The following is a 21,662-nucleotide window of genomic DNA, read 5'->3' as shown; positions in this document are numbered from 1 at the left end:
TTTGTTAGGGGGAGGAACAGAGTTGGAAAAGTATGAGGTCAAAAAGGGGCGGAAAATTAGTGTGAGGAATTTTTGCATCTTATTCTCTTTATACACTTCAAAAACAATCATTAGGAAAAGTCCTTTTTTTAGGGAAATATTAGGTGAGTTTATACGATTTCTCAAAACTAGGAAGACGTTTATCACAAGTTACACTTTACATTTTGGTGACACTTTGCACCGTCTTTCTTAGAATAAGAGGCAATTTCGTTCCAAAAAGCCTGAAGACCATACAAAGATTTTATCATGAGATTTTACTATATGTAATGGCATAATAGCATTGTCCCTTCGAGGACATCCGATTAAATTGGAACGATACAGAGAAAATTAACATGGTCTCTGCGCAAGGATGACACGCACAAATTGAGAATTGGTTCAATCTTTTGCTTACCAAAAAAAAGAAAGATTTTATCATGAGATACATGAATGAATCAAAATTATCAAAATTTAGACATGAACACATGTACTAGGAGACTCAATAACACTTACTGCGAAAAGTAAACCAACAACGAGGTCGAACAAAGGGCCAACAAAAAATATGGTAGTAGAGGAGATTCTACAAGGAAAGCCACCTCAAACCATGAAGTAGGCACAAATGGCCACATTATATAAGTAAAAAAAGAAGAAGAAGTTTTGCTATATATGATAAATGGATTATTTAGACTTAGGGTGTGTTCTACTAACACAAATTAGTATTTATTTTTCGAATTAAAGATGATGTATTGTGAGAGAATGACCTATATAGTAAAATAAGAAATAAATATTTAAAAAATAAAAATCTTAGCTGAACGGTGGATTTAATTAATAGTCAGTCTATCACCATAGATATACAACTCGAACTCATCCCACCAATTTCCATCACTTTTTTCACCAGTTTCCTAACAAAAGCTGGACAGTGACAAGCCACTTTCAAGTGAGGGTTTAGATTGATTTATTTAAGAATACAGATTACCAAAGTGACACAATCATAAGTACCGGGGTGTAAGACGTATTCCATTTATCATTTTCCCTTCAATTATTTTTTGGTAAACCCCTTCAATTATTTTACCAACTCTTTTTCCTTACTACTATTATTTACTCCAGTAAAAGTGAAGTTACCTGAAATTTTAGAAATGAAAGATTTTTAGGCTGAGTCATCGAGGAAGGCGGCAGAGAGGTCTGGATAGGCACAAATGAGGGGATAACAAATTGGCTTTTGGCATTTTGTGTGGTTTGCATTTAAAATAAAATAAATTCCATGGCGGCCCACATAGCGGTATAGCCGTATAGCCAACCTTTTCCTTTGCATGTTTTTTCTTCTATCCCCACCGGCCAGGACGGATGGACATGGGCACGTGTTCCGATTCGAAACTAAAATAATTTTATTATGTTTTTGTATATTAAGTATAATTTTAAAATTAATTGTGCTATTACACATACTTACTTGCATATATCTTGAAAATGTATATATAGAATTAGTTTAATGTTTTAATTTCGTTATATGGTGCATTTATACTTGTTGGTTTTTGAATTATTTGTCTATTTGAATCGATTCTTTCATAATTATACTTATTTTTAACCGTTTAAGAGCAATATTTTCAAATAATGTTCATTAATAAAACTATATCGACCATTCTAAAACTTGTCGATGTTCATGTAAAACGTAGTCTACAAATTGTCTGAGATTTTGTACTCATTTTTATGTAATTTAAGTGAAAGTATGTGTTAAATATTTTTGTATTTTGTAATCCATGCCTTAATTGTGTACAATTTTATTAGGGTTAACTAAAATAATAAATTTTTTCTATTATGATTAACAAGGTGCCCCCACTAAACGACATCCTTGATTCTATCCCTGCCCACCGGATCTAGAAAAATTACTCAATGCGATTTACACTACAACATGTTGCCTCGGGCTGGGATAGATGATTGTCCTCATATATAAATCAACTAAAACTCCCTATAGATGGGCTTTTTATGAAAAAAAAACTCACCCTGTTAGAAAAACGGGCTTGAGGCACTATGTGAGTAGGGCTCACAACACTGAATAATCTCTCATAATCTTAATTTTTTTTTTATTTATGCTGGGACCAATATTATATCAATCTAAAATATAAGAATAATTAAAGAGATACTAATACCAATTAAATCGTATAATTGAAGAGAGTACAAAAGGTAGAAATTATTCGTGGAGCATCGTGTGTATATATGTCTTTTCATGGTCCATTTGGGTGGAGTGGGATTAGTACTAGAGACTAGAGAGAAGTGATGGGATAAAATGTGTGAAAGATACATGTTAATTTTCCCCTCTATATTCATGGTCCTTTAATCTTATTATATCTTATCAACGAAAGTCAATTATTAGAGTAATTACATATTTAGCACAATGAAAAATAAGTTGACCTCCTGACTACCTATCTCATGGCATCTACATGCAATATTAATGCCGATGAGCCAAAGGGCTCTGGGCTATCTTTTTGGTCCTCTATAATAATATGGAACATAATGATTATGTGAAAGTTAACAACCCACTAAGTTTTGGCTCTGTTTGTTAGCACTTCTAATTTATATTGATAGATTATGCCTATTTTGATTAGTTACTTAAGGAGATGTATTTAGTGTAGCATGTATAAGCTAAAATAAAAAGTTCAGACTATTATTTGTTAAACAAGTTGTAGAATAATTTATTATAAAGTAAATGTCTTTAGAAACCTTAATCATTTTATAGAAACACACTTGAATTAAGTGTTTTAAGGAAAAACGTATTTTTATAACTTCATATAAGCTTTAAAAAAAACTAGAAATTGAAAGTTAAAACAATCTGATCTCCTTTTTTAGTCAAATAAACTAGAAAGTTAAATAAGAGATTATTCATATTTGATTCCAAACATTTTGTCAACTTTTTTTAAAGCAAATAAACTAAATTAGTTATTACCAAAAAAAAGCATGGAATACAAAAAATTATCACAATGGGCAAACCCCAGAGAAAACAACCAACAAATGCTATGGTGTCCCCTACCCAAAAGGGACACCGGTTATGCCTCTCAAAAGTTTAATGTTATGCCTATTATGTTATGCCATTTTTTAAAAATGTTATGCTTTCGAGTGGTTATGTTATGCCATTTTTGAAAAAGTGTTATGACCTAATATAATAATAATAAAAATGGTTATGCCATTTTAAAAATTGATCCACACAATGGCATAACACATGTTATGCCATTTTGTGATTTGTTATACTGTTTATAACCGGTGTCCCCTTTTGGGCAGGGGACACCATAGCATTGTCCTCCTTTAAAATATTCCAAGCTCTACAAAGAGCTAGATTTTCACAACTTCTACCAAAATTCTTCCAAGAAGATACCTTGTCCCTTACGAATTGAGGGATGGTATTGTGCAGTTGTGTGCGTAACACTGTGTTGTGCACCTTCGAGCCGTTAGATAGTGCATTCGACGGCTCAAATCTCATATCGGTAATGAACGCCTCTCGATCGTTGATTGTCGAGATGAGATCCGAGCTGTCGAATGCACGATCCGACAGCTCGGAGGTGCGCAACACGTTGTTGTGCACCTTACTGCACAACACCAACTCGAAAATCCGTCCCTTACAAGCCCAGATCATCTGTCCGACTGCCGTTATCTGACCCTTCCACGGCGTCGTTTTGCATTGAAATAGCAACATATGAGACATGCTATCCAATTAGTTCTAGAGTTCTCTTAGGGCTTTCATTGAAAACCTTAGAGCCAAAAATTAATTATAACCCTTTAGAATAAAATGATTAAAAAATAAGATCTTCGCACAGGTTCAAACGGATTAAAAATTGGAGCACTTAATTTTTTAATCATATTCTTTTAACATATAAACATTCTTACTAGTAATAAATTAAGTGCTCCAATTTTTAATCAATTACAACTGGTGCAAAGATCTTATTTTCCTAATCATTTTATCCTAAATAACCATAATCAATTTTTGGTTCTAGGGCTTTCATTGAAAGACCTAAGAGAGCCCTAAAACTAATTAAAGAGCATATACTTAATTATGATAGCCATAAAAATAAATATTAATAATGACCTTTACAATAAAATGATTAGAAAAATAAAATTTTTGTGCTGGTTCAAATGGATTGAAAATTGGAACGCTTAATTTTTTAAGAATGTTTATATGTTAAAGAATATGATTAAAAAATTAAGTGCTCCAATTTTCAATCCGTTTGAACCGGTGCGAAAATCTTATTTTTTTAATCATTTTATTCTAAAGGGTTATAATTAATTTTTGGCTCTAAGGCTTTCAATAAAAGCCCTTAGAGGGCTTTAGAACTAATTGGATAGCATGTCTCATATGTTGCTGTTTCAATGCAAAACGACGCTGTGAAAGGGTCGGACAAGGAAGTCGGACAGCGGCAGTCGGACAGAGGATCTGGGCTCGTCCCTTACACCCTTGACTAGGGGTGAGCAAAATAACCATGAAACCGTGAATACAGTCCAAACCAATCCAAACCGAATAGTTTGGTTTGGTTTTTTAATGATGTGGTTAGGTCTCGGTTTAAAAAAAATAGAAACTATGTTAAATGGTTTGGTTTATGGATTTATGTTAATGGTTCAGGTTCCAAACCGATCCGAACTGTGTGATATATATATATACATATATATATATATATATATAATTTGTTTAGATATACTTAATAAACTTAATTTCCTTATCTAATACTCTATTCCACCACCCTATTCTTTTCTCTCACTTTCAATATTAATTTCCTAAATTTCCTATTTCTACAATTTCATTACGCTAAACATACACGGTTTGGGCTTAGTAAAGTGATTTCCTACTCTATTTTCTCGGTAACTTATTTTTTAATACATTTTATTCTTTTTTAGTTGGTTGATGTTAGTGACTTTTGATGATTTTAATATACTAATTTCAATATAACTTTTAGTTCAAGTTATCTATGCAAAAGTACTTAAAATAATTTATAGTGATGATATTTCAATTTTAAGCGAACCGTGGTTCAAAACCGAAACCAAACTGCCTTTGAATGGTTAGGATTGGTTTGGTTTTATGAATTTTATGGATTGGTTTGATTTTGTAAATTCATAATCCGTAAGTAATGGTTTGGTTATTGGATTACTATAAAATCAGACCAATTCGGTCCATGCTCACCCCTACCCTTGACAATCATATCAAAGATGGTATCCAGCCAATTACATCAACTTGCTAGATAATTACTCTTTAAAATATTAATCAAGGTTTTATCCAGCCAAATTACATCAACTTGGCAACTGGCAAGGTTTTCCAAGGTAAAAAAACACCTCAATCATGCATAGTGGTGTCATCCAATAGTAAAAAGTTGCGAATTTGTTTACGTAACCTAATTCTCTGCTTTGTCGTTTTGGCATTAACCTACGGAATACCTCCACAAGAAAATTACTTCACGGAACAACTGCAATTTGCCCATCAAAAAAAACAACTGCAATTCAGACTCCGACCAATGATCAAATACAAAACGAATCTAACCTAACTTTTAAAAACCCCGAGTCCCCTAGGACAGAGTAGATTAGGTTTAACGAAGGAAATTGATTTTTACACTCTCTTAATTGATGCAAACACTTTTTTTTTTGTCTTTTAGCAGGTGAATTTACGAAACAGTCCCTGCATACATTTACTTTTAACAAATTGCAGGGACTGTTTTGTGAATTTACCAGCTAAAAGATAATAAAAATAAAAGAAAAAGAATGTGAGCATCAATTAGGGGAGTATAGAAATCAATTTCCTTTAAGCTAATGGCAAAAATAAATAAATTCAAACCACGGATAATTTTGTTGTTCACAGTTACTAGTTCAAACCGCAGAAAGTCGATTATGGACCATTAACACAATAACATACACAACATGCTTATACGGCATTATATTAGTATCACGCAATGTAAAAAGACATCTCGTCCATTTTCTAATGATAGTACAGTATCACTTAACCATGTCATGCATATTATTGTACATATGTACAAGCATACCTAATGTTAAAAAAACACAAGGCCATTGCATTTTAAATTCTAGACAAGATTTATTATACTCACTAGCGGATTGCCTATGCCTAAAGGCACTTTCAACATAAGTTTTATATTTTCTCTTATTAATCCTTGTGCATAAACACATTTGCTCTAAATTCACATTAACTTTTTCATTTTCATAAAGTATTTGAACCAATTTCAGAGAGAGAGAGAGAGAGAGAGAGAGAGAGAGAGAGAGATTTGGCAGAAAAAATGAGTGATTAAGAATTCTTTTTTTATTTTTTCCTAATCGCACGATCATAAATTTTAAAGGAAGTGATCTAATAGTTGCAAAGGTTGCTCCCATTTAATATGCCTAGACATTTTTAACAGAAGCCACTCTGTTTTATAATTTAGATTTTTCTGTTAACACTACGTTGAATTATTAACGTGGCCCGACCAATGATTTTGACCAGCAAATTTTATTGACACCTCTCGCTCTCTCTGATTAGCCAATTTTATTGACATGTCTCTCTCTCTCTCTCTCTCTCTCTCTCTCTCTCTCTCTCTCTCTCTCTCTCTCCTCTGTGATTCACAATATCTAGACTTTTCTTCGAAAGATCGGTTTCACATTTTGTGGGGGAAATAAATGCCGTTTACATCTTTACAAGTGGGGATTGCACAAGTTGGAAGTAACATCATATGCCATGTATCTGTAAACAAGCTAGTGGGATGAAAGCCATTAAAATAAGGATTGAAAACTTTTTAAAACAACGGCCATAAAATCAGAGGGTGTGCAATTCTAATGGAACAAGTCATCCGATTGTTTTTGGTCGGTTTGAAAAGGTCTATGATTTCTTGGCTTGAGGATTAACTCAACAAAAGTAGATACGTCTAACAAATTACAAGAGATCGAGGGAGATCAGGAGAAAATAATTTAATAAGTTTCCTTAATTTTGACTATTATTACTACTACAAACGTACGGCAGAAGAATGCGAGTATCCGAATTACATCAAACCAAATTTACGATCGCAATCACGCTAAGCTGTATTGGTATTTTCATTGAGGAAGACAAATAAGTAAACGAACAACCCTTATTCAGGGGAGTCATGATCCCTCATAAGGTCCCTCGTGTGACGCAAAATGAAAATCATCACGGTCTTATTTCATGATCCAAATTGTTTTGTAGTAGGTCTCAATGGGTTTAACGCCCATACCAAAAGTCAAATTTGTCGGAGATCAAAAAAAGCTTAGTCGTCTAATCATATTTGTCTGGAAAATAATAAATCGTCAGAGTCTGGCTGTCTATTCCTCTTGTGACAATATGATTCACTCAAATAGATACCATATATGTCCAAGGAGCTTGATTTTTATATGGACGTTAAACACATCGAGACTTACAAAATGAACTGTTCAGATCGTCAAATAGGCTCGTAATCGGTTTCGTTTTGTGTCACATGAGGGATTATATCACATGAGAGATCTGATTCCATTCAGGGCCGGGGAGGGAAAGTACTAATCAATCCTTACTTTAGTTGAGGATTGACCCCTAGCCTTTCGTTTAGAAATGCATAAGGATGGTCAATTGAGCTAATTACATTTGTTTGAGAAAATAAGTTACTAATAGAGATAGCGAAATCAATAGCACACGTCTGTTCTACATATGCTTGGAAGAACTCATATTGTGAACATTACAAAATGAAATAATGGACCGACAACTACTAACAGGAACTAGTAGAAGTTTATCAAAATTACGGCTGTTAAAATTATACGCACCGTTGAAGATATGAAATCCCTCTCTCTCTCTCTTTCTCTCTCTCAGAGAGAGAGAGAATATCTCCAATGAGTGTAGTATCTAGTGTATTAGTGGTGTGTGCTAAGAACTAACAAACAAATATGTGTTTTAATTGCTCCAATGATCGAATTATATAGTGTGTTAATTTAGGAGAGTGAGCTAGTGAGCCTGTGCTTCACTTGTTTCGATGTGATTTTGTTCTAAAAGTGTGAATTCATTCGCCCTTTCGCCTAAGACCGGAGGAGATTCAAGACTATAGGTACATGTCTAATTGGTGGCAATGTATTCTTGATCGCATTAAACAAGTCCATCTTCCCTCTTCGTCATTAGGCCTTAGCCGTACGTATTGCTGGTGGCTTTGGCAAACCCGAAATGACTTTGTATTCAATGGTATTAGGCCCCGTTCCAGAACTAGAAATAAGTACTTATTTTTTAAGAAGGCAATTTCAAGCTCAAAAATTATGTGCTTACATAAATAATTTTCCTACCACTATGAATCTTGTTTGATAGATCTCATTGATATCTTTAATACGGTGCAAAAAAATTAAAAAATTAATTTTCATTTATATTATTTTTGAATTTGAAAATGTGAAATAAGTACTTATTTTTTAAGAAGGTATTCTGGAACGGGGCCTTAGTTGGCCAACGGAGGCAGTGAGCGGGAAGGCTCAAGCAGATTTTTTTGAATTTCTAGAGGCAAATTCGAAGCCTATTCTTACTCTGTTGTACATATCGAATCCTAATACAATGACTTGGAGACGTTCAGAGGCAGGGGTGGTTAAGATAAATGTTGACGCAACGGTATCGGAGGCAACGAGCACTGTTGGAATTGGAGTAATTGCTCATGATGAGTTCGGTTTAATTCTTGGAATCCTTGTTAAAACATATGAAGGACTCACCTCACCACGGATTGCAGAGGCTTTGGCATTTAGCGATGGGTTGAATCTGGGATTTATTGAAGTTGTAGAGAATTTAGATCTATAACATGAACAATTTTTACCATTGTTTAGGATCCGGGATGGGCCCACAAAATATAAACTGGACAGTGAGTGAAGAGAGGAATACATGAGAGGAGCCGGTTCCTATGAGAACTTGGGCTAACAAATCTTTGAATTTGCCAGAAAATGTCCACAAACTTTTTCAAATTTATGGGGTTGGTGGGGTGCTGGTGGATTCCATCGTAGAAAGGGAATCATCAACGGAGTCAAGATCCTCTCATGATCCCTCATATGATCAGGGCCGGCTTATAAGTTTTGGAGGTCGGAAGCGAATCTCTTGAATGAGGCCTTCCTATATCTTCCATAAAAAAATTGGTCTGCACAAAGTTTCATAAAAAAAAAAAAAACCATTACGAAAGAGGGGCCTCAAGGTATACTGTATTCAAGAATTTTCCATCCACGGTCGTCGGTTCCCTTCCCTTCTGAGTCGTGAGGCTTATTTTGTGGTTCCTCAATTTTAATTGGGCTTATTTTGTGTAAAGGAGGTTTAGTGCAAAACAAAATTTGGGCCATATATACATACACACACACACACACACACACACATATATATATATATATATATATATATAGGAGTCCTAGAATTTTAGAGCCCTCATTTTTAGCATTTTTTGGGGGCCCGAAGCCCATGCTTCTCCCGCCTATGCTATCAGCCGGCTCTGCATACGATCTCTCATGTGACGCAAAATGAGAATCATCACGGTCTTATTTCACGATCTAAGTCATTCTGTAGTAGGTCTCAATGTGTTTAATGTCCATATCAAAAATCAAATTTATCAGAGATCAATAAAAGCTTGGTCCAATCATATTGTCTTACTGTCTATTCCTGTTGTAACAATATAATTCATTCAAATTGATACCATGTCCAAGGAACCACTACAACAAATAAGGGTTTTTAATTTATAGCATAAGAATATAGGTTTTTTCTGCCTTCGCTATAATTAAAGTTGAGCGTGCGTGGCTTTCGTTAAAAAACATTGAGACTTGCAAAACGAACAGTTCGGATCATCAAATAGGATCGTAATCGATTTCGTTTTGTGTCACATGAGGGATTATCACTTGAGAGAATCCTAATTCCATTCAGGGCAGGGGAAGCTAATCAATCGTTACTTTTGTTGATGATTGACTCCTACCTTCTCATTTAGAAATGCATAAGGATCGTCAATTGAGCTAATTACATTTGGTTGAGAAAACAAGTTGTTAGAGCTATACATGTCAAATTGGTGGCAATGTATTCTTGATCGCATTAAACAAGCCCATCTTCCCTCTTCGTCATTAGGCCTCAGCCTTACGTATTGCTGGTGGCTTTGGCGAACCCGAAATGACTTAGTTTGGTTCAAATTTTTGAAAGTTATTTTTGATGTAATGAGTGGAGAGAGATAGAGAGAAAAAGTTATTGAGAAACGTGTAAAGAGAAAAATGAGATGAGATGAAAGTTGAATCAAACAATGTGAAACGTATTCAATGGTATTAGTTGGCCAATGTAGGCAGTGAGCGGGAAGGCTCGAGCAGATTTTTTTGAATTTCTAGAGGCAAATTCGAAGCCTATTCTTACTCTGTTGTACATATCAAATCCTAATACAATGACTTGGAGACGTCCAGAGGCAGAGGTGGTTAAGATAAATGTCGACGCAGTAGTATCGGAGGCAACGAGCACTGTTGGAATTGGAGTAATTGCTCGTGATGAGTTCAGTTTAATTCTTGGAATCCTTGTTAAAACATATGAAGGCCTCACCTCACCACGGATTGCAGAAGCTTTGGCATTTAGAGATGGTTTGAATCTGGGATACATTGAAGTTGTAGAGAATCTAGAGATCTATAACATGAACAATTTCGTCCATTGTTTAGGACCCAGGATGGGCCCACAAAATAAAAACTGGACAGTGAGTGGAGAGAGGAATACATGAGAGAGGAGCCGGTTCCTACGAGAAATTGGGCCAACAAATCTTTGAATTTGCTGGAAAATTTCCACAAACTTTTTCAAATTCATGGGTTGGTGGGGTGCCTGGTGGATTCCATTGTTGAAAGGGAATATTTTGAGCTTGTTCGTTTGGGGTATTTAAAATTTCTGTGCACGATCTGCAATAAATTTTTTCTATTTATTTATCTCCACTCATTATTCTTAAAAATGGAAAATCTTTACTCCTTGTTGCTTGTTGGTTTGAATGTCACCAAGTACTACAATTCGGCACTTGACCTATCGGTAGAAACTGCAAATAGAAGAGCCAAAATTTTGAACGAAACGACTTTTTACTTGGTAAATACTGGTAGAAACTGCAAACAAAAGAACTAACATTTTGGACGGAACGACTTTGTGATTGACCGAATCAAAAACGTTGGTCTCCTTGCATACTTGGGAACTCAAATCACGCTTCCTTTTCGATAGATACCGGACATTTCCTCATGGGTACTTTTCCGACCATTTTGATGGCTCTCGAGTTATTCACTTTCTAGAAAGTTTCGCCGACAAAACAGGTCATAAATTATTAAATTATGTCGATCAGATAGATATCAATAACTCATTTAAAATCACTCGACACATCTATCTTGAGGAGAAAATCTTCTTAATAGCGGAGCCGTTATTAGTTATTTACGGAGGTGCATCGCGACCGTCTAGATGTTATTGAAATTAGTTATTTACGGAGGTGCATCGCGACCGTCCAGATGTTATTGAAATTTTTTCGGAAAAAAAAACACTTTTGAACGGTCACAATTCACCACTGCTGTAAAGAGCTTTTTCTCTCATATCTTGCCAACTTATGTTTTTGTAAGGATAAATGTGTTTCAAAATAATGACTATCGATATGCAATTAGGCCACGTTCCGCTTAGGTTCATATTTTTTAAGTACTTATTTTTTGTTTTATGAGACATGTCATTCTATCACAATACATCACATTTAATTCAGAAAAATAACTACTTATTTGAGAAATAAGTCCTTATTTGAGTTAGTGGAACATACCCAAATATAATTGCCACATAATTGATGTTCTTGATGAGATTTATAAATAGATCAATAATGCTAGAGACACAACACTTTACTAAAACACCAACAACATCCGCCTACACGGCATTGCATGATTGGTAATGTAAGAACAATCTCTTTGAAATTATTTTCCAAACACCAATTATGCAGTGCCACGCAGACAGGTGCGATTGGTGTTGCGGTGGAATATTGTGTCATTGGTTCTGGAAAACAATTCATGAATGGCCCATAAGAGGGCCCAACAAGACCTTTGGGGAATGGGGCAGAACCCGGTCCACGGTTGGACTGGCGAACCCAATAGCGTAACGGTCGTCGGTCGACCTTCTAAAAGAAGAAGAACAAGGTCTGTTCCTAAACAAGGTTTGTAGCGACGTTAACACAGCAAGTAAAAACTAAAAAGCAGGTGTTGGTACGAGAGAGAGAGAGAGAGAATGGGGAGCGAAGAAGATAGTGCAGTGAAAGAGCCGCTGGATCTCATCAGATCAGGCTCTGTTTGGAACTTAAGAAAAAAAGGAAAGAAAAAGAAAAAGGAATGTAAGTGAGAGGAAAATCGGAAGAAAAATTTATTATTCATTGAATTTAAAATTTTTATTTTCTTCTTTCTTTTTCAACTAAAGGGAAAAAATTTTAATTTTCTTTTCTTTTCCATTCCTTTATTCCAAACAGAGTTCAGAGTCTCGATGAGAGAATCTACGTCAAGCTTCGATCTGATCGTGAACTCCGTGGAAAGCTCCTCGTATGAATTAATTCCCTCTCTCTCTCTCTCTCTCTCTCTCTCTCACACTTGGTTTTGCAGTTCTGGCTCGGTAGTGCTGAAACGTTTTTGTCTGGGTTTCTTAACTTGCAGCTCCTTTGAGACCTTCATGGAATTGGGTTTAGTTTTGAACTTTTATTATTAATCATGACTGGGGTTTAGGTAGGATCAAAAAAAAAAAAAAAAAAATCTAGGGTGTAAATTGACACTGGTGCTGAGTCCAGCCTTACTCTTTTAATTGACTCAAAACTAAATTCTCTGAGTAAAGCCCTTCTAAAATCACTCAAACTAATACCAAATTGAGTTTTACCCAAATTTTTCACCAAATCAAGGGAGACTTTATATTTTAACTCAAATTTTTAAGACTTATTTTGCTATTTACAATTTTACTACTATTCTATTAATGAAGCTTTTACCTCGAATTTGTGCATACATTCGAGTTTGTCCATTGGAGTATTTCATACCAAATGAAGCTTACGGACTACAATGTACTAAAATTTGAGTTAGGGCTGGTGATGCTCTTAATATATTTTGCAATGGTATAAGTGAAATTTCAAAGAGTAGCTACTTTGTCTTCCTTTGATTTAGCTAGACTTGCTTGATTTTGTGTCCAATGGGCCAATGGTCCTCCAATTTTTTTTAAGGGACTTAGTGTACTGTTATAAGGCCAGCCATATTCTATGGCACCAAGTGTTGGATTACTAAGGAATAACATACAAGTGAGATGAGTGTAGCTAAGATGAGAATGTTGAGATGGATGTATAGGAAGACTATGTGATATTGAATTAGAAACAAACTCCTTCGCGAAATGGTAGGGTAGCACCGTGAGAAGATAAGCTGAGAGAAAATGTATCAAGGTGGTTTCAACATGTCTATCGTAAAATCACTAGATGCGGTAGTTAAGAGGAGCCGTATAGTTGTAGTAAACAGTAGCAGTAAGGGGATGAGTAGATCAAAATTGACTTTAGAGGCAGTAGTTTGAAAGTATTTAGGTTTGTTGGATTATTGGATATCAAGGAACACGATGTTCTTAACAAAGGTCAATGGAAAAGACAAAGTTTTGTTGCCGACCCCAATTGATTGAGACTTAAAAGCTCGGTTTGGGAGGGTTTGGTTTGGTTTAAGGAACTCAACGTAAACATTCAATAACTTGAATTTTACAAATTATATCAACATCACACTTGTCTGTTTCTCTTGTCCGTTTCTATCATCCACTTCAAAAGTATTGCCAAACTTAATTCCAGTTGATTGAGGTTGTTGGATTTTGGACTTGATATATATTATTAATGGACTGATGCTGTGGTTGCAAAGTAGATTGTTTGGGGTTTAGGTTAAAGCATGTTAAACTTCTAATACAAAGGGCAAATTCAAACTGGTGCACATGTTAGTTATCTGTACAGACGTGCTGTTTAAACTTGTGAAAGAGAGGATACAAGGTGCCCCAACCATTTTAGTGCTGAACAAAAGATCATGAAATGAAACGGTTTGATTTTATCAAGAGTTCAAGCAAAAGTATATACATATTTAAGGCATTGTCGGCATCTGAAGTTAGATTGTGGACTACTGTACTTACGGGTTGTAAGATTAGTTGTTAAAGACGAGAGGTGCACTGAGGCGGCAAGGTCTTGTGGGGCCTAGGCGTTGGGCTAAGCTCTGGTTGCAATCAAGTGAGACATTGTGACAACAATATAAAGTACAACATTTAAAAATACAACATACATTGGTTTCATTCTATTTTAAGAAATGTCTACCGTTCCAAAAATTCTACTTAAATGATCTACTGAATGTTGAATAGAGAAGTATTAAATAGTCAAAAAGAAAACACAGAGAAAAGAAAGAGGAAATGTTGGACTAAGCTCTTGGCAAGGGTGTAAGAAGAGATATTTCCAGGCAGTTATAGTTACAGCCTAAAATACATGTATAATATGTTTGCTTTACCTGAATAAAAGAGTTTATTTTAGGGTATTCACTGTTCACTATGTCGAGCCGCCCCTTAATGCGCCAATGTGCAGCATTGTGTTACCCAAATTCTTTGTGCTTGCATTTTATAGGATGATTCTATTTTATTAGTTTTACTATTTTTGAGGTAAATTGTTGGTTTCCCCCCCTAATTTAGCATGTGTCACAAAGGGCAAGTATTGGGTTATTGGTTATCTTACTTGGATAGTTAACAGAAATAACTGTTAAACATTACAAACAACAATCATTCAAGGTAAATTGTTGTACTCCCTCTGTCCTAAATAAGTGTCCCCTATGAAAAGACATGCAATTTTCAAACAAAAAAATGAAGTACTTTCGTACATAATTTTTTCGATATCTTCACACTCAATTAAAAATCTAATTGAGTTCTTTAATTTGGTGCGAAGAAATTGAAAAAATTATGCATGGAAGTAATTTATTTTTTATTCAAAAATTGCACATCTTTTAGCTAGGGTCCTGGGGACACTTATTTAGGGACATCAGGAGTGTCAACTTAGATTATAAAGATCCATTTATTTGGAAAGCTAAAGCTCTAATGTATTGATGTTTGTTAGGTGAGCATAGCATAAATTGCTTTAGTTCAAGCATCTGTGGTCCAGTAGTGGCTCTTTGATTATCGTGTGAGATAGGAAGTGTGAGGATTATAAAATGTTTTGCCAGTTCCTCTGGAGTGTTGTGTAATGGACAATTAGTTGCTGCAAAAGAGAAATTTTTTATTCAAAGGCATATGCAGTTGCGGAACTTGGCCTTTCAATCCCGGGATTATTTGTGCCAATTTTCCATGCTTATCAGACACCCCGTCCTTTTGTAGTTTCTTAATTGTGGTGACCCTCTAGTACCTTGCATAATAGCAAACAATAATCTTTTCCATGGTGAAAAAAGTCCCTAGTTAAGACAAACCCGACTAAACATATTCAATAAGAATGGTGTTCTACTCTTTTAAGACTCAAAAGTTCTTTCGTTTTTCTTTCTTTCTTATTCTTTTAGCCGTTCTTTTCATGAAGGCCATGATCAGTTTCTTATAATTAGCAAAGTGACATAACTATAGGGCATTCAATTTTTCATATCTTCAGTATTTTGTTTTCTGAGACTGCATCTTTATGTTTTGGACTCGATGTATTTTCCCTTTTGGTGATGATGATATTGTTTTGCAGGCGTACTACCAGCATTTAAATATGATACTAGGAGATGTTGAAGAAATTGTGACCACAGTGGAGATTGATGATGAGACCTATGAGGAGATAGTTAGAGTAAGTTGTAATTTCACCCGGTTATTACTCACTCTTTCTATTACTAAATGAAATGGTTGAATGTTAGCTTTTTGGGGGTGAACTTCGCTAAGCTGATATATAGAAACCAAGGTTTTGAAACTCGTACTGTACTCCTACACCTCCAATTTCATTCCAGCTCAAATACCGGTTGGTACCGGCAAGTACCGGTCAATACTGGACTACTTAGGTACCAACTAGTACTGGTACTGGACTACTTCAGATTTATTTATTTTATAGGTAGATGTATGTGTTAAGCTAAATTTTTTGATATGGGGAAATAACACTGATAGTGATAAATCCAAAATAGTATCCGGTCTTTCACCGGTACCGATACAATACCAATAGGAAAACCGGTACTCTAGTCGGTATGGTATTCAAAAGAATCAGAACCACACAAAGCAAAACGGGGCGAACCGGAGCCCGAGCCATGGCCAACCCGGCCTGCCCCCAGAGCCGGCAAGGGCTCTCGTGCCCCTTCGGGCAGATTCAAAAACTGGGAAGGAGGGGGGTACATCCTTTCAACCCTTTCAACTCCTATCTGCAAAATGGATTCCGACGAAGATCCATACCATGAATTTGACGTTGGGAACTTAGATCCCAATGATGTTTTCCGCCACAAGTTCAAACAACGTGGAATGTCTTGCAAAGGAACTTTCGGAGATGGAGATGTTCTAAAAATCACCATAGGCATCTTTCGGCCAATGTGTATGCTCAATTGGTACGTAATCCTTCTTTTGCTCATGTAATCCTTGCTACTTTCATTGCCTAGAGGCTTGATCATGCTTTGTACAAGACAAAACTCATGCAAATTTCCATTGAAACATGCATAGATAAGGTGGGCACACAAGGTGTTTGATGAAATGCTCGAATGAGAAACTTAGACTAGAATGACTCCAATGCTTGCATTTGACATAATTATATGACTTGCTCATGATTCTAGGATGCACATTAGACACATTCATGCTCAATTGAACAAAAAACAATCATCAACTCATGCTTAAAGAAGCTCATGAACACATGCACATATGATGTTCAACGAAATGCTACGACGAAAAGTTTGAACTAGAATGTGATCAGTCTTTCCATACAATGAAACCATATGACCCTATCATGCTTCTAGGATGTTTTTCTAACAAAATGATGCCATATACGACAAAAATTATGCAAGTTCTCCATGCCAAGACACACATTGGAAATGCAGGCCAAACAAGTATAAATTTTTTTAAAAACTGCTTATTTAAACTCATGTAACCATGGACTTGAATGATCCGAATGACTCGGCTACGATACTAAAATGCTCAATTCAACATACGAACATGAAAACAAGCAAGCTTCTTACTTGGAAAAGCTTATGAATGCGTGAACACAAAACATTTGACAATGAAGACTTTGAACTAGAATGCTCAAAAAATGCATTGCAAATCCTCTCTTTTTTCCTTCCCTTTTTGACAAAACTATTTATGTACAACATACATAAACAAGCACTAGAACAAGAAAAGAATGAACTTGGCAAAATGTAAATCATACTTACCTCGCCCACTTACGTGTTGCTTCCTCGGTTGTTTTCTTTCTGTGGTGCAGTCTCACACCAGGAGATTCAAAGGATATGGCTCCGCTTCTGCTGCTTTTGATTGGTATAAGGATTTGCCCGGGCCGGTTAAGGCGAAGGGTACGGCAGCGGGCTTTGATCGCTTGATGAAAACATTTCCTGCTTTCTGATGCAGCTTGTTCACTGTCACTGCTCTGGCTGAGCGATGGTGGGACACCACCAACACATTCCACTTTCCATTTGGCGAAATGACCATGACGCCAAAGGATTTCTCAATGCTTACCGGGCTAAATATTGGCGGGCGACCTCTCCTCTTTCGCCCAAAGATGGTAAACTACCCAGCTTGGATTGAAGAGCTCTTTGGTCCCCCAAATTCATGACACACTATGAGCACAAGTCAGTGATTCACTATTCCTGCATGTTCGAAGCCTACAGGAATGAGAAAGATCTTACCGGCGAAAACGTGAATTACATAACTCAGGCTTCCATTATCTATCTGCTTGGAGCTTGCCTCTATCTATCCCCGAAAGTTCCTTCGTAGTACATTCCACGTTGTTTGAACTTGTGGCGGAAAACATCATTGGGATCTAAGTTCCCGACGTCAAATTCATGGTATGGATCTTCATTGGAGTCCATTTTGAATATAGGAGTTGAAAGGGTTGAAAAATGATGTGTTTTGAAGGATGAGAGCAAAGTTGGAAGTGCAAAAAATGAGCAACCCCCCCCCCCGGTCAAAGGATTGATATGATTTGAGCGCATGACGGCCCAAGGTGTCTTGTTAATTTTTGTGAGCAACACACCATGTGATGAGAGCAATGAAGAATCTTTTTGGGCATGAGTTATTGGTTATCTAGGGAAGAGAAAGAAAGGAATTCAGGTCTCTCCCTTTGTCAAAATTTTCAAGACGGTTGCCAAAGTATGCGAAGGACGCGTGCTGTGATCTATTCTTTCTATAAGTTCGATAAAAGTCTCACATGATGCGCTACATTACGGTTTATTTTGCCGGAAGAGGTGACGGAAGTCTTCTCAAGACCAATCACGAGTCATACAGAGCGAAGCAAAAAAAGAGTTATTTTGTCAAAGAGATCTATCCTCTCCAAAATTTTGTTTGTCCAAAAAATCGTCGTCATCATTTTTCCTCTCCAAAGGTTTTTATTTTCCAAAGAGATCTATCCTCTCCTAAGATTTTTATTGCCAAAGGAATTTCATTTCCTCGCCAAAGGGATCCATCCCCTGCCAAAGGAATCTATCTCCTCCGATGAACTGTTTTTGCCAAGGGAATCTATCCCCTCCGATGAACTACTATTGACAAAGGAATTTTATGTTTTCAAGTTTTAAAAATTGCCACGATTGAACTACGCTGGTCTAATTCTCTCAAAGAGAAACATAGGCAGCTCTCTCGAGCCCGACCGCTTGCATGCTTGATTTATTGTTTTATTTTGTTTTGAGTCAGAGTCGGCCTAAGCATGACGGCCTACCTAAAATGTGTTGTCTATTCGCTTTGACATTCACTCATGTTCACATGTTGTTCCATGAGTTCTACCAAAGAGGGGCATCTGTAGACACCCCAGCGGCAGCCCAGTAATGAGAATGTTGCTTTCAGTAATGATTATCCTAGAGAAGTGATCTTGATGCATTGGTGTTCAAAGATAACCTTTCGTCGTTTATTTCAAAATGTTTTTATCAAAATTTCAAACTTTCTTTTAAGTAGTGTTGTGTTCCATTTTAAAATATTCTTTTGAAAATGTTGAGTCTTTTTATTCCATTAAACAATTCATTTTTAGCCCATAGAAGTCCTATTTTTAGCCCAAATCGTCTCTGTTTTTACCCAAAAATCAACCCGAAACACATTGGAACGGACCTGAACCAGGTCTGGACCAAGGGAGGCCTGCCCAGAGCCCATAAGCATGGGCCAAGACCGAGCTGGCTCTCCCCCAAGGCCGGGCCGGCCTTCGTGTGGTGCCACGGCGCCGTTTTGTTGTTTTTCCTTGATTTTGGCATTTTTTTTGTGTTTTCGGCAGTCCCACATCAAAAACCTACGTCGTTTTTCCTCGTGGACAAGCCTATATAAACTCCTTACGTCCATAGGTTTCAGGGCGTTCAGAAACACCGTGGCTCAGAGTATTCATTCAAAAGCTCAGAATCACCTTATTCAAAGTTCGTGCTAGTTGAGATTTCCTAGTATTCGAGCATAGTCTTCCGACTCTTCCCCACGCCGTTAGGCCATCGAATGCATCTTGCATCAAGGTTGCTCCCCTACGGGCAATCTAGTTCACATTTCCGCTCAATTCCTGAGGGCGGTCCGCTTGGTCTCGTGGAGTCAAGGTATGCCGTTCATTTTTATTTTCTTTATTGTTTAGTTTATTCTAGTTGCTATTTAATTACTACTTAGCTAGCTAGTTCTTGCTTAGTTTAGTTGCATGCTTAGGGTTATTTTATGTTCTTCCTTAGTTTATGCAAGTTTAGGCGTTTCAATTTGTTTTAATATTGCATGCTAGCATAGTTTTCGTTTATGCATAATAATCTAGGGTTTAGATATTTCATGTATAATGACTGTTTCGCCCTCATGAATGTTAGTCGCAGTGCTACACGTTTTAGTTCTTTGAATAGATTATCATGTTGTTACTATGTCTATATGTCCACTTGCACTTGCATCCTTAGCCTTTTGAAAAATCTCCTGAGTGCGGGAGTATGACCTGCCCGATATTTCGATTTGACAATCATATCGTCCACATACACCTCCACCTCTTAGTGGATCTTGTCATGCAGCAATATGGTAGCAGCCCTTTGTGGTCTTCTCTTTATCCTCAGGTGCCATCCAGAGAACCCGTCCATGAAGGACAACAGGGCATGGCCTGTGGCATTGTCAACCAAGATATCAATGTGCGGCAGAGGAAAATCGTCTTTGGGACTAGCCTTGTTTAAATCTCTAAAGTCCACGCATACTCTAATGCCCCCATCTTTCTTTGGCACTTGGACTATATTGGCCACCCATTGAGGGTGTCACCATCAAGAATCTGGCATTGATCTGCTTTGTGATTTCCTCCTTGATTTTCAATAGCCAGTCGGGCCTAATCCTACAGAGCTTCTGTTTTACAGGCTTAGCGTCAGGATTAAGTGGTATGTAGTGTTGAACTATCTCAGGATCTATTGCAAGACATATCTTCGTAAGACTAAGCAAATATGTCCTTGTAATCTTTTAGCAATTCTACCAATTCTTTGCGCTCTTCGAGCAACAAGGGTGAGCCAATCTGAACTAGCTTAGGGTTTTTTTCATCACCTAAGTTTATAACAATCATCTCATCTACCATGGGCTTAGCTTTCCTTTCCTCTTCTAAGTCAATCATTTCTCCTAGGGCTTCCGGAATTTCTTCCTCATACTCATCAGGATCCACACAATTAATCTCAGGCCCAATGACATAAGCAAACTCAGAAGCATAAAGTGGTATGCTTAATCTCAAGAATTCTAAGCGTTCAGTTGTCCATCTGGTTAAGCAATTTTTTTTCCTCAAAACTAGGTGTGAGGCATTTTTGTCTGCACTTCTATAATATCTAAAACTTCGAATTGTTGTTTTGCCTGCTTGGCAACAATAAAATATTAGTGGATATGTAATGTTAAAAGCCAAGCAGCTATTATTTTCATTTTTAAGGTACTGATAGTTATTGTTCTGAACCTGCCTTGTCATGTCTGAATTTTGGAGGGAAATTCTATCTGCGTTGCTTGTCTGTTTTTGTCCTCCTTAGAAGCTAACTGATGTCACACAAAGAATGCTTATTGTGCAATGCAGATGTGGTTGGACACTGTTGTGGAAAAATCTGATCAGAATTCCTGTCTTTCGATTTCTTCCTCTGGAAAAATCGGATGCCCTTATCGTGTTTATGTTTCAGGCAAACAAGCGGACAATCCCTTTTCTTTTTGTACGGGGAGATGGGGTGATACTGGTTTCTCCACCTCTGCGGACAGCTTAATGGAGACAACAGTGTTCATTTGGCTGGATGATATCATGTTTGAATCGAATGTAAGGCTCTTCCCATTAGTTGGTTTTGAATGATCCGAGTAACACAACTCGAGTACTGAATTTCAGCTTAGTGTGTTTCTGAAAGGGTGAAAGTCTATACCATTGTTGCATACATTTTTAGCATTTTAGCTTTAGAAGGTATCCTTTCTTTTTCTCTGTAGCAGCGATGTGAATCGAGTCCGAAGTGAAGTTGGGGAATTTGATGTGATCAAGCAATAGGAAGTTCCGTCAAATAAAAATAATAATCGGAAGTTAAGCAACCTAGATTTAGGCGAGTGATAGATAAATTCTGTAAAGGAGACTACTGGGTTT

At 36.6% G+C, this 21,662-nt stretch overlaps 1 protein-coding gene and 1 non-coding gene across 2 annotated transcripts; both read left to right on the top strand.

The window, feature by feature from the left end:
- The first annotated feature begins 321 nt into the window (after positions 1 to 321).
- LOC131305752 (U6 spliceosomal RNA) lies at positions 322 to 424 on the top strand. Its single transcript, XR_009193314.1, has one exon. It is a non-coding gene; the product is annotated as a U6 spliceosomal RNA (small nuclear RNA).
- Positions 425 to 10,921: 10,497 nt separating this feature from the next.
- Positions 10,922 to 21,517, top strand: LOC131303093 (uncharacterized). The gene is made up of 5 exons (XM_058329883.1): positions 10,922 to 11,050; positions 12,011 to 12,120; positions 12,444 to 12,513; positions 15,666 to 15,761; positions 21,220 to 21,517. Exons 1-5 carry the CDS (start codon positions 10,922 to 10,924, stop codon positions 21,298 to 21,300), a joined length of 486 nt encoding a protein of 161 aa, XP_058185866.1. The 3' UTR covers positions 21,301 to 21,517.
- The last annotated feature ends 145 nt before the right edge of the window (positions 21,518 to 21,662 follow it).

The sequence above is a fragment of the Rhododendron vialii genome, chromosome 10a, assembly GCF_030253575.1.
Source record: "Rhododendron vialii isolate Sample 1 chromosome 10a, ASM3025357v1".
Taxonomy (NCBI): domain Eukaryota; kingdom Viridiplantae; phylum Streptophyta; class Magnoliopsida; order Ericales; family Ericaceae; genus Rhododendron; species Rhododendron vialii.
The sequence above is the reverse complement of the archived record's forward strand: the minus strand, read 5'-3'. Positions and strand labels throughout refer to the sequence as shown.